This window comes from Elephas maximus, chromosome 1 (genome assembly GCF_024166365.1).
Source record: "Elephas maximus indicus isolate mEleMax1 chromosome 1, mEleMax1 primary haplotype, whole genome shotgun sequence".
Lineage (NCBI taxonomy): Eukaryota > Metazoa > Chordata > Mammalia > Proboscidea > Elephantidae > Elephas > Elephas maximus.
The window spans coordinates 110,890,028-110,904,483 of record NC_064819.1 but is presented as its reverse complement, the minus strand read 5'-3'; the positions used below and the strand labels follow the sequence as shown (position 1 = coordinate 110,904,483).

Below are 14,456 nucleotides of genomic sequence, written 5' to 3'. Positions count from 1 at the left end.
TGCAAAAACCTGAAGAGATGTTGGATTGAGAGATGACTAGATTAAACCCTAAGGAAACCCTGGTGGCGTAGTGGTTAAGAGCTACGGCTGCTAACCAAAAGTTCAGCAGTTCAAATCCATCAGGCGCTCCTTGGAAAACCCTATGGGGCTGTTCTACCCTGTCCTGTTGGGTCGCTATGAGTCGGAATGAACTCGACGGCAATGGGTTTGGTTTTGGGTTTAAGGTAAAGAAGATAATACCAACTAGTAAAGAAAATGAGTTAAAGAAAAATTCATCATCTCATCAGCACCCTTGGCTGCTCAGGTGTCCCTCAGAACGAAGAAGATGGTGTGTAAGCTCTCCTATCCTGGCGTCGTCAATATAAGATAAAGAAGAAAAAGAAAGCTTGAGGTGAGAGATCAGATAAAGGGAAAAAAGTAACTTTTAACAAAAACAATGAATGTTTGAGTACACAAAGCCCTCGGGTAGCGCATTATAATCTCTCAGCACCACTGACGACAGTACAACTGCCTGTCTAGAAAAAGCACCGTCGCAGGAAAGTTTTGTGGTCAGTCACAGAGAGGACTGCAGCGAGGAGGAAGCGACAGGCGCGCTGGTCTCCACAACCCTCGGAGCTCCCAGCTGGGTTCTCAAGGGCCCTTTGCTCCCTCTGGGTCCCGCCTCCTCCATCCTCCAAACCCAGCCAGCGCCCGCCTCTGCTCCCGCTGATTGACAGGAAATCCCGCCACTCCCGGGAACCTGGCTTTTGCTTAGCAACCCCGGCAGCGGTGACAATCCTGCCATAACCAATGGGAGCCAAGGGGCGTGGCCGGCGGAGAGGGGGCGGTGCTGGTCAGGTGCTCTGCGCAGAGGCTGCGGGCAGGTGAGCAGTTACCCGTTCAGGGGGGTGCCTCTCGATCCCGCCACCTCCCCTCCCATTGCCCCAGGCAGATGAGGACTGACCTGATGGCTGCGAGGGTAAGAGTCCAGCGAGGGTGGGCGGCTTGCTTTCCGGGGACCCTCATGGACACTATGGGCCCCCAAAGCTGTCACCCCTCTTTCCACTGCACACATACACAGAGCCCTGTTTGAGGTATCTGCGGGCCTCGGTGGTCGCGATGTCCGGGAATTAAGAATTTACCCTACGCCTCGACCCTCCCGGTTGGCTAGGACGGAATCCCAGTGCAGTAGATGGGGCGATGGGCCCCTCTCCAGCTGACTTGTCCTTGCTCCACACAGAACTACTCCTTTATTTTTCCTTTCCTTCCCTTTTCTTGGTGCTCCCTCCCTCCAGATTTCCGTGGCTGTCGGTACGGGAAGGATTGCAGGGGAGGAGAAACTGGAAAGCAGACCGGTGAAATCTAGATACAGATCTAGGGACTCCACTGCATTCTGTAACATTTTATGCAGGGAAATGTGCACCCCCATCTCGCTGTTCATTGTTTTCTGTCATCGACGTGATAATGTTGGTTCTTCTTATCAAGCATTCCTAAGCCTTAGACAGCACTTAGCCTTAGTTTACTTTCGTTTCCCAGAGTCCATTCTCTCCTGCTTACCCCAAATTGCTGCATTAATCTACTAAAATAGAAGAAAATCAAGTGTTCACGTCGTTGATTCTGGCCTTCACTGTGCTAGGAAGGATGGAAAGAAAATAGAAGAAGGGGCGAGAGAGCAACCACTGTCCTTAGCCTGATACAGCAGTATATATATCCGCTGTTCCCTATTGGAACTGATTTTTAACGTTCCTTCCAGAATCGGAAAAATTATTGCCATTTAAGAAATCTTTTTTAACTTAGTTTTTGAATCTTTGTCTTGAGATCTATACTTAAAACAACTTCAGTTTAAGTAATGTCCTAGGTTGAAAAAAACAGTTAAAAACCAGACAAAATAAAATTATTGCTCAAGGTAATATATAGTTGATACATAGCTTGTCCTTCTGATGGCAAAGCAAGCCTGCCAAGCAATTTTTATTTACTTATACCAAGGCAAGGCAGGGTCTATTTTCTGAGGTTAAAACATATCTTTAGTATGTTTGAATTAGGAGGTTTCAAAAGACAAATTCAGAGATTCCTTAACACAAAGTATTGTTAGATCCAAGTTTTGGTGGACTTGTAAATACCTTCATGCAAGAATGGGCAGGAAAAAAACAGGAACAAAAGATCCTTGCTTGAAGTTCAAGCCTGATGATAATTGGCAAAATTTACATATCTATCCTTTATCCACATTAGCTAATAACTTCACAAGTAGAATAAAAGCTTTTGGAAAGATATGCAAATTAAAACTTTTTTTTTTTTTGCTCCGAAGAGATTTAATCCTGAGAAGTGCTTTTTCTGCACAGATCACTGATAAGATTAAATATTAACTAATTTTCACATTAAGAAGGTCAACATCAAATTTCAGAATTATGTTTCTGTTATACTTAGTCCATAAACTAATTGTTTAGTTTAAAGAAGAGATTATGCTTTGATTATTAATAAATGAATGTACCTTACATCTCATAAACATACTTGAATGTCACGAACTTGATTTCAATTGAAGAAGCCAAGTTCATCTGTTTTCTCCTCTCATTGGTCCATCTCTAGCCATGATGAACTGAACATAAAGGGGCTGGCTTTAAAAATAGAGATGTATTAAAAAAGAAAAAAGCACCATTATTGGATTTGCTAATGATACTTGTTGCTAAATTCCTGTAATTGGTCTAGCTATAATGCTAAATGTGTTTACAGCTATTTGACTATATAAAAATGTTTCTGACCAGAAGTCAGAAGTCTGGGTCAACCTGAAAATGTTTCTGAAAAGTTGTATGTAAATTGTTTTAAAATACTATTGGGGAACTTAAATAATTCCTTTGAGAATGTTTTGATAAATTCTTGGAAAGCATAAAAAAGGTTTTATAATGCAACTAAACTTCTTAGCTTTATTATACAGATAGCCCCAGGTCTCTAGTGTAAGATGGAGTTCTGCAACATAATTCTTATAGGCTGTGATTTACGATATAACTGGGATTACTAAACACTGGCACTTTCAGTCTGGGGTAAAGTGAATGTAGCAGAATTGTTGCCATTAACTTCTATATGTTTATTCTACAGATTGTTTTATGCTGAACTGATCAAGCACTTTGAACATGACTTCAAAACTTCTCTGGGCATCCTTCATACTTGCTACATTAACATTTGCAACTACACTTTCCCTACACCCAGACCAGCAAAAGGTTCTGCTAGTTTCATTCGATGGATTCCGTTGGGATTACTTATATAAAGTTCCAACACCCCATTTTCACTATGTTATGAAATACGGTGTTCATGTGAAGCAAGTTACTAATATTTTTATTACAAAGACGTACCCTAATTTTTATACTTTGGTAACTGGCCTCTTTGCAGAGAGTCATGGGATTGTTTCAAATGACATGTTTGATCCTATCCTGAACAAGTCTTTCTCCTTGGATCACATGAATATTTATGATTCTGAGTTTTGGGAAGAAGCAACACCAATATGGATCACAAATCAAAGGGCAGGACATACTAGTGGTGCGGCAATGTGGCCTGGAACAGATGTAAAAATACACAAGAGCTTTCCCACTCACTACATGCCTTACAATGAGTCTGTTTCATTTGAAGATAGAGTTGACAAAATTATTGAATGGTTTACATCAAAAGAGCCTATTAATCTTGGTCTTCTGTATTGGGAGGACCCAGATGACATGGGCCACCATTTGGGGCCTGATAGTCCACTCATGGGGCCAGTCATTTCAGATATTGACAACAAGCTAGGCTATCTCATAAAAATGTTAAAAAAGGCAAACTTGTGGAACACCCTGAACCTAATCATCACAAGCGATCATGGAATGACACAGTGTTCTGAGAACAGGATAATAGAACTTGACCAGTATCTGGATAAAGACCACTATATCCTCATTGACCAATCTCCAGTAGCAGCCATCTTGCCAAAAGAAGGTAAATCTGACCTGAATGGTGAACTGAGGCAAGATGTGCATTTTCCCTTTTCTCGTATAGATTGTACAGTGAGAGTAAGTGAATGGGGATTTTTTTTTATCTCTGTGTCTTTAAAGCATGCATGCCTGTGTCATGGTAATATACCAGGATTCAATCCTTAGACTGAAAAGAGACTCTTTTTCCCAGAGTTTAATTAGTTCCGTTTTCTTAAAATATTGAAATTGATGCTGTCTGGGTGGCACAGATGGTTAGGTGCTCAACTACTAGTGAGAAGTTGGCGGTTTGAATCCAACTAGAGGTGCCTCGGAAGACAGACCTGGTGATTTGCTTCCAAAAGGCCACAGCCTTGAAAACCCTATGGAGCAGTCCTACTCTGCACACATGGGGCTGCCATGAGTCAGAATCGGTTCAACAGCAACAACAACAATACATTGTAGGTTTTAGCCATTTTGAGTCATGTACTGTGATGAAAGCTACAGCCTCCCGTCTCAGAAAAATTGAGAGGGAAGATACATACAAAAGTTGCATACAATTGCAGTGATTTCACGGAAGCCCTAAAGCCTTCTATAGCCTACTTGGTTAGAACTTTCTTTGTATGAAGGAGAGTATGGGAAGTATCTTCTGCTACATATAGCAGAATACAGGAAGGAGAAGTAACTATGAACCAGACATCAGAAGACTTCTGTTCAACCTAAGATTTATTTCACTTAGCTATGAATGAGGTGAGTCCATGGGTGGCACAAATTGCTAAACTACTAACCAAAAGGTTGATGGTCCAAATCCACCCAAAGGCACCTCAGAAGAAAGGCCTGGTGATCACTTCTGATGGATCACAGCCATTGAAAACCCCATGGTGCACAGTTCTATTCTGAGACACATGGGGTAGCCATGAGTCGAAATCGACTCAATGGCAACTTTTTTTTTTTTTTTATAAATAGGATAAGTAATACAAATACTTCCAACTTTTTATAAACCCCTCCTCAAATCTTCATATCAGCTTTGTCACCAAGGCATTAATTCTCTTCATTTTAAAGATAGGTTATTGCTGTTCTTGTTGTGTGTCATCAAGTCAATTCCAACACATAACAACCCTGTATGACAGAGTTGAACTGCCCCATAGGGTTTCCTAGGGTGTAATCTTTATGGCCATGACTCATCTATTAGTTTGTCATACTGTGGTGACTTGCACGTTGCTGTGATGCTGGAAGCTATGCTACCTGTATGACAAATACCATTATGATCACCCGTGGTAGACAGGTTTCAGCAGAGCTTCCAGACTAAGACAAACTAGGAAGGACCTGGCAGTCTACTGAAAAAATTAGCCAGTGAAAACCTTATGAATAGCAGTGGGACATAGTCTGATATAGTGCCAGAAGATGAGCCTCTCAGGTTGGAAGGCACTCAAACAACAGGGCATGAGCTACCTCCTCAAAGTAGAATTTACCTTAACGAAGGGATAGACTCAAGCTTGTGGGACCTTCATTTGCTGATGTGGCACAACTCAGAATGAGAAGAAATGGCTACAAACATCCATTAATTGTGGAATGTATAAAGTATGAATCTAGGAAAATTGGACAGCATTAAAAATGAAATGGAAGGCATAAAGATCAATATCATAGGCCTTAGCCGAAATGGACTGAGATTGGCCATTTTGAATCAGATAATCATATAGTCTACTATGCAGAGAATGACAAATTGAGGAGGAATGACATCTATCCTGGAGTAAAATGCTGTCAATGATAGGATAATATCCATACACCTAGGAAGACCTGTTAATATGACTATTATTCAAATTTATGCACCAAGCAAAGATGAAGAAGTTGAAGATTTTTACCAGCTTCTGCAGACTGAAATTGATCAGACATACAATGAAGATTCATTGATAATTACTGGTGATTTTAATAAATGAGAAAGTTGGAAACAAAGAAGGATCTGTAGTTGGAAAACATGGCCTTTTTGATAGAAATCATGCTGGAGATCGCATGATAGAATTTTGACCTACCACTTCTTCATTGCAAATACCTTTTTTTCAATAACATAAACGGTGACTACACACATGGATCTCAACAGATGGAACACATAGGAATGAAATCGACTACATCTGTGGAAGGAGATGAGGGAGAAACTCAATATCTGTCAGAACAAGGCCAGGGGCCAACTGAGGAATAGACCATCAGTTGCTCATATGCAAGTTGAAGCTGAAGAAAATTACAGCCAGTCCACAAGGGCCAAGATATTACTTTGAGTATATCCCACCTGAATTTAGAGACAATCTCAAGAATAGATTTGACGCATTGAACGCTAATGACCCAAGACCAGACGAGTTGTGGGATGGCATCAAGGACATCGTACATGAACAAAGCAAAAGGTCATTAAAAAGACAGGAAAGAAAGAAAAGACCAAAATGGATATGAGACGAGACGCTGAAATTTGCTCTTGAATATAGAGTAGCGAAAGCAAATGGAAGAAATGATAAAGTAAAAAAGCTGAACAGGAGATTCAAAGGGCGGCCCAAGAAGACAGAGTAAAGTTTTATAATGAAATGTGCAAAGGCCTAGAGTTAGAAAACCAAAAGGGAAGAAAACTCTCGGCATTTCTCAAGCTGAACTGAAGGAAAAATCCAAGCTTCGGTTTGCAATATTGAAGGATACTACAGGGAAAATATTAAATGACACAGGAGCATCAAAAGAAGATGGAATACACAGACTCACTCTACCAAAATGAGTTGGTCGATGTTCAACCATTTCAGGAGGTTGCATATGATCAAGAACTGATGGTACTGAAGGAAGAAGTCCAGGGCATATTGAAGGCATTGGCAAAAAACAAGGCTCCAGGAATTGATGTAATACTTATTTAGATGTTTCAACAAATGGATAAAATGCTGAAGGTGATCACTCATCTATGCCAAGAAATTTGGAAGACAGTTACCTGGCCAACTGACTTGAAAAGATCCATATTTGTGCTCATTCCAAAGAAAATGATCCAACCAAATGCAGAAATTATTGAACAATATCATTAATATTAAACACAAGTAAAATTATGCTGAAGATCATTCAAAAGCAGTTGCAGCAGTACATCGATAGAGAGCCACCAGAAATTCAAGCTGGATTCAGAAGAGGATGTGGAATGAGGGATCATTGCTGATGTTAGATGGATCTTGGCTGAAAGCAGAGACTATCAGAAAGATGCTTACCTGTGTTTTATTGACTATGCAAAGGCATTCTACTGTATGGAATATAACAAATTATGGATAAGATTGCAAGGAATGGGAGTTCCAGAACACTTAATTGTGTTCATGAGGAACCTGTACATAGATCAAGAGGCAGTTGTTAGAACAGAACAAGGAGATACCACATGGTGTAAATAAAGTCAGGAAAGGTGCGCTTCAGGGTTGTGTCTTTTCACTATACTTAATCAATCTGTATGCTGAGCAAATTATCTGAGAATCTGGACTATATGACAAAGAACAAGGCATCAGAATTGGACAAAGACTCATTAACAACCTGTGACATGCAAATGACACAACTTCGCTTACTGAAAGTGAAGAAGACTTGAAGCACTTACTGATGAAGATCAAAGACTACAGCCTACTGTTGAGATTGCACCTCAACATAAGGAAAACAAAGTTCCTCACAACTGGACCAATAAGCAACATCTTGATAAATGAAGAAAAGATTGAAATTGTCAAGGATTTCATTTTACTTGGATCCACAATCAACATCCATGAAAGCAGCAGTCAAGGAATCAAATGACATATTGCATTGGGCAAATCAGCTGCAAAAGACCTTTTAAAGTGTTGGAAAGCAAAGATGTCACCTTTAGGACTAAGCTGTGGCTGACTCAAGCTGTGGTATTTTCAGTCACTTCGTACGTATGTGAAAGCTGGACATGAATAAGGAAGACCAAAGAAGAATTGATGCCTTTAAATTATGGTACTGGGAAAGGATATTGAATATACCATGGACTGCCCAAAGACGGGACAAATCTGTCTTGGAAGAAGTACAGCCACAATGCTTCTTAGAAGCAAGGATGGCAAGGCTTTGTCTCACCTACTTTGGACCTGTTATCAGGAAGGACCAGTCTCGGGAGAAGGGCAACATGCTTGGTAAAGTAGAGGGTCATCGAAAAAGAGGAAGACCCACAAGGAGATGGATTGACATAGGGGCTGCAACAATGGGCTCAAGCACAACAATGTTTGTGAGGATAGAGTAGGACTGGGCAGTGTTTAGTTCTGTTGTACATAGGGTTGTTATGAGTCAGAACTAACTCGACCACAACTAAGAACAAATCTTTACGGAGAGGCTATGGGTTGGAAACACTGACCTTTTGTTTAGCAGCCTAGAGCTTAACCATTGCATCACCAGGGATCCTTTAAAGATAGGTAAACAAGTTAAAAAGATTTTTACCATCCTCAAGTTCACATAGTAAGTGGTAGAGCATGACTCAGATCTGCTCTTCTGTCTTTTATCATAACCTTTTGTAGGGGTAGTCCCTGAGCAGTGCAAGCGGTTTGTGATCAATGGCTAACCTAAATGTTGGCAGTTCAAACCCACCCAGGGGCAGCACAGGAGAGGCTTGGCAAACTGCTTTCATAAAAATTTCAGCTAAGAAAACCCTGTGGGGCCATTCTACTCTCTAACACATCCGTTTTCTATGAGTCGCGATCAACTCAATGGCAATGGGTTGGTTTTTTGGCTTTAGGTTGGCGTAGGTCTCAAATGGAGCCCTGGTGGCTCAGTGGTTAAAAGCTTGGCTGCTAAACTAAATAAAGGTCAGCCGTTTGAATCCACCAGCAGCTCCTTGGAAACAATATGGGGCAGTTCACCTCTGCCTTGTAGGGTCCCTATCAGTTGGGATCGACTCGATGGCTATGGGTTTGGTTTGGTTTTAGGTCTCAAATGAGAGAACTGGTTTCGAAAAGCTGGAATACCTCAAAAATGAGAGTTATATCCCTTATAGAAAATTAAGGGAACCATGTGAAACAATGGATGTTAATATATGCATGTGCAGCCACACACAAAGTGTTCAACAAATTTGATTTAAAACAGCAAGTTTTTTGTTGTTAAATTTAAGAAAATCACATAACCCTTCTTTTTCCATTATAAATTGTAATGGAAATTTATGATGTATAAATTTCCATTTATAATGTAATGGAAATTGTAATGGTGTTTCGTTACTGTAGTGTGGGAGGCAGGGAGGGAGCCCCGACAGATGGATTTTAGACAAAAGGAAAAGATTAAATATAGTGCCCAGGTTTGCTGCATTTGCACCACCACCAGTGTTTTGAGGACCCTTCCATTTTACAGGCTGCTTTCCACCCACAGTCTGTGCCTTCCTAACCCCAATTGCTGTCAGGTCGATTCTGACTCATAGCCACTCTATAGGACAGGGTAGAACTGCCCCATAGAGTTTCCAAGGAGCGCCTAATGGATTCAAACTGCCAACCTCTTGGTTAGCAGCCTTGGCACATAACTACTACACCGCCAGGGTTTCCTCCTAACGCCCCCCCCCCCAAAAAACGCCCAGCCCCCACTTAAAATAGTTTCTCATCTAGAAATTCTCTATGCCTGCATTCAGAACTGCCAGAATTTAACTCTTTGATTTGGTGTGTATTGCAGTACCGTAGACATTTTACTTAATAAAAAAAAAAATGCCACTAGTTAATACCTACGTGTGTTTGTATTTGTGCGTGTATTTCAGTCTTTAAATCAGAGAGATTAGAGACTTCTGGTTCTGTAAAATGTCACCTTAATTCTATAAGGTGAATTTACATACAACAGAAAATTTATTTGTTCTCTGTTTTCCCCTCAGGATTCTTTCCTCAAAGGGCATGGGAGTTCTTCCACATAAATGCCTGCTATATTTCATTACGTTCAGCTTGCTGGCTTTTCACCCCACATGCGGGGAATCTGCATTTAAGAAACGTTAATCGACCCCCGTTGCCCGTAGTTGTATCTTCTTCTGAGTGGTTCTCCTCCCTTCTCTTTAGGTAAATTTGATGAAGTCTACGAAGCTCTAGCTCATGCGCATCCTAATCTTACTGTCTACAAAAAAGAGGAGATTCCAGAAAGATGGCATTACAGACACAACGATCGAATTCAACCAATCATAGCAGTGGCTGACGAAGGGTGGTATATTTTACAGAATAAGTCAGATGACTTTCTGCGTGAGTATATTAGAGCATTGCTTTCCATTTAGCATTGGTTTTTGCTAAAGTGGGTACTATGGCTAATATAACTATCTATTTACTAATCAGATAACTAGTGTTATACATGAATCGCTTTAAAAGGAGGTAACCTTTTAAAAGTGAAACACTTGAAACCATCAGGCCAAGGATATATACAGTGGTATACACTGATAATTGTATCAGTTCTGTTCCTGAGAAAAACATAACTGAAATTTGTAAACTATATTCCATTCCGTGTTTGTTGTATATTCTAATTGAATAAAAAACTTAATCCTTATTTTTATTTGCGATAGATAGCTTTCTAGTTTCTTTGATCTTTTGGTTCTACCAAATATAGGCCAGGTTTGCTTTACACATTGGAGACATTTCTAGAAAGAAGTATGTTTGGCATGGATAATAATATGTCAAGAAATATTTTCCTAATACCTTACGAAACAATTCTGGAGTTGTTTCCACTAAATATATTTAGAATCCATCTAGAATATAATGCGAATCCCATTTAAAATTCCAACATGCAAAATAAAGCCTTTTAGTTATCTTAGGTTGCCGTTTTATCAGCAGTAGTTCCTTTGCCTTGCACTCTCCCGGTACACTGCGTACACATCTTTAAAATGGACCATTACTCTTCCTTCAATTTTGTATCACTTTTTGGTATATCAGAAGACCCCTTAAGTTTTTACTTTATTTATAGCCATACTAAAGCACATGATGCTAAACTGGATCCTGATTTGAACCTCCAAAGTCAGTATTTTCCCACTCTACCCACCAGTCCTGACCTTTGATTTTTAATAGTGGATTGTAGCTATAACTAAGGGTCTGATCTTTGTAGTTTCTGCTGGGTTTCTTTTTGTTTCTTCCCTCTTTACTGGCAATTATTAATTTAGGTGTTTAATGCCTGCCTAAGACTAAGAGGACCTTTATCTTTAGAACAATAACTGGAGCATGGTAGGTATCCAATAAGTGTTCGCTGAATATTAGCTTAACAGCCATCTTCCTCACCTGCCACCAAAAAAAAAAAAAAAGGATTACTCCCATTTTCCCCTAACTTGGCTCAGCTTTTCTTTTTTTTACCTGTCTTCCCTCTGCTGCTTAAGGTAGTGTTAGTACGAAAGAAAGATTCGTGATCTTGTTGACTTTTCATTTCCTGTAGAGAATCGTGATGTTAACATCAGAGATTGTAAGATTATTTGATTTTTAAAGTCAAATTATATAAAATTTGAATTTAGATTCAGAACTTGACCTTACAATAATTATTTCCATTGTAATGCCATCTGGCTGGCTAACTTACTCATGCATTTTCTCTTTATAGTAGGTAGCCACGGTTATGATAATGCATTACCAGAAATGCATCCAATGTTTTTAGCCCACGGTCCTGCCTTCAGAAACAATTTCACAAAAGAATCCATGAACTCCACAGATCTGTACCCACTGTTGTGCCACCTCCTCAATATCACTGCCATGCCACACAATGGATCCTTCCAGAATGTCCAGGATCTGCTCAATTCAGCAACTCCAAGAACAACTCCTTATATGAAGAGTACTACCCTCCTCCATGGTAGTATCAAACCAAAAGAATATGAACAAGAAGAGTCATATGCTTATTTCATAGGGGTCTCTCTTGGTAGCATTATAGTTATTGTCTTTTTTGTGATTTTCATTAAACATCTAATTCACAGCCAAATACCTGACTTGCAAGATATGCAGGCTGAAATAGCTCAACCATTACTACATGCCTAATGCTACTTTGTAAATGGAGAGTTCATAATTATTTGTGTTTAAAGGCTTGAAATTCTAGGAAACTCATTTCAGACATGTGCACAGACCATCAAGCAGTTATATAGATACACAGATAGTGTCTGCTGTCTCTCTCTCTTTCTCTGTCACACACACACACACACACACATACATGGACCAAAATACAAATAATTGCAAAAGACTAACAATGTGAAAGTATGTCCATGTTCTCTTTAGTTTAGGGGTAGATAAGATCCTGCTTTATTTGACGTGGCACATAGAATGTATTACAAAGCAAGTTTGCACTATTTGAAGTATTTACTATATTGTACTTTAAATTACTCTCCTAAAGAGTACTTTTATTTGAAATGTACTTTACGGACAATTATGTCTTATAATTTAGTTGAAAAAGACAACTTTTTATGCCCATGCCACAGAACACATGATTACTTGTTCAAAGTGAATGACATTTCCAATAATTACTGAGCAATGTAGAAATCTATCTCTTTATACTGGGAAGGCAAGAAGAAAGTGAAAACTGTTTAAAATTAAATGTGACAACCTTTGTACCTTGATTTTTGGAGAAAGGCATTCCTAACAGCAGGTTACATTTGTGGATATTCCTTGTCATATTTTTCCAAAGGACATGGTTTTCATTTTATTTTTCCCACACAAATATTGATGGTTTCATTCTAAACATAATTGCTTCTGCCATAAAATTATTGCTATTTCCTGTTTAGTCATTGTACTCTGATTTTTATAAGAATGGGGGCACCATAAATATATATTTCTTTCCTATGTAGTCCGGCAATAGCCTGAATAGAAGTAAGAGATCGGGCATCGTCTCAGTAATGTTTTCTCTTGTTCTGTAATTATTTGGTTCTTTGAAAACAAAATCACTATTAATCACATTAAAAGTCAAATTAAATATTTTTTTCTCTTTTTTTTTCTTTTGGCAACATGTAGTAACAGAGCACAAGCATATTACAAATTTGAGCATTTGCAGATTCAGAGTTGGAAAAAGCATAAACCGTAGTAGGTAGGTAAAACATGGGCCAATTAAGGCTTGGAAAGAGCTGTCTGAAGCTAAAAAAAAAAATTAGACCAGCCCATGTCTGGGATGTTCACACTGTACCCAGAACAATGCTAAAGGGTACCTTTTTGTTGTTAGTTGCCACTGATTCCAACTCATAGGGACCCCATATGTGCAGAATAGATCTGCTCCACAGAGTTCTCAAGGCTGTGAAAAAGGTGCAAAACGTTGAAAAGACTAGCAAAATTGAGGCATTAGGTATTGAAACACAAAGGAGATGAGATTATAGCCCTATTTCAAGAAATATTTGAATACAATCTGCCAAATAAATCAAGTGGAATCAAAGATAAATGCAAGTTCACAAATAGACTTCTACCTCCTGGTTAGTATTTTTTACCTGCCTGCTCATCTCAGCCCCTCTCATTCCAACAGCCTAAAGCTGTGCTTTAGATCTTCCACGTAATCTGAAAACAAGAAGTTTGGGAGAGGCATGCTATTTCCTACGGCTTCTTAGAGGAAAGAGGAACCCTGGAAAGAAATGGTTTACTTGAAGAAAATAGAAAACCAGTTCACAGACACATGGCCCATAAACAATGTGATTTGATGCATATTTATGGACCAATTGGCTAATAAGTAGATAAAATGACATCAGAAAGGAAAAATTAGATGTGAACAACAAAAGTGACATAGTTAAAAAAAAAAAAAAAGGTAACTGAAGTGCTTCCTAAAATAAAGGTGAATGGATTATTTTTTAAAATACAATACCAATCAAGAATATTGACTCCTAATTTTTACTTCATTATAAAACCTCAATAATAGAATGGAATCACTAGAAATAGATGATAGGTATACAAGTTGAGACTTACAGATGATAAGTAGCAAACTCCCCAAGAAGCCTGGCCTCTGGAATACGTGAGTGCTCATGTTGGCTTGCTTCGTAGCTATGAAAGCATATGCATTATTGAGACAGTCGTATAGTGACTAAAAGGTGGTAATTATTCTGTTTTAAAGCGTTACTATCCATATACTGGAACCCTGGTGGCACAGCGGTTAAGAGCTTGGCTGCTAAACAAAAGATAGGCAATTTGAATCCACCAGCAGCTCATTGGAAACCATATAGGGTCGATATGAGTCTCGATCAGCTTGACAGCAGCGGGTTTGGTTTTGTTTTTTATTCAGATACTATCTGTACATTTACGTTGATTGTTGAATCACATTCATTTTAGAAGATGATATATTCTTTTAGTAGTAAGAAGAAAGTAAATTCTGTAACATTGATGAAAAGATTAAAATCCCGATTTGAAGATTTGACTACTGAATAGTCTTGTTGGGTGCCATCAAGTCGGTTCCTACTCATAGTGACCCTGTGCACAACAGAAAGAAACTCTGCCTGGTCCTGCATCATCCTTACAGTCGTTGTTATGCTTGAGCTCATTATTGCAGCCACTGTGTCAATCCACTTCATTGAAGGTCTTCCTCTTTTCCGCTGACCCTGTACTTTGCCAAGCATGATGTCCTTTTCCAGGGACTGATCCCTCCTGGCAACATGTCCAAAGTATGTAAGACACA

At 39.3% G+C, this 14,456-nt stretch overlaps 1 protein-coding gene across 1 annotated transcript; it reads left to right on the top strand.

Moving 5' to 3' along the window:
• The first annotated feature begins 828 nt into the window (after positions 1–828).
• Positions 829–13,582, top strand: ENPP5 (ectonucleotide pyrophosphatase/phosphodiesterase family member 5). Its single transcript, XM_049893494.1, has 4 exons — positions 829–958; positions 3,070–3,933; positions 9,923–10,099; positions 11,430–13,582. Exons 2-4 carry the CDS (start codon positions 3,105–3,107, stop codon positions 11,855–11,857), a joined length of 1,434 nt encoding a protein of 477 aa, XP_049749451.1. The 5' UTR covers positions 829–958; positions 3,070–3,104; the 3' UTR covers positions 11,858–13,582.
• The last annotated feature ends 874 nt before the right edge of the window (positions 13,583–14,456 follow it).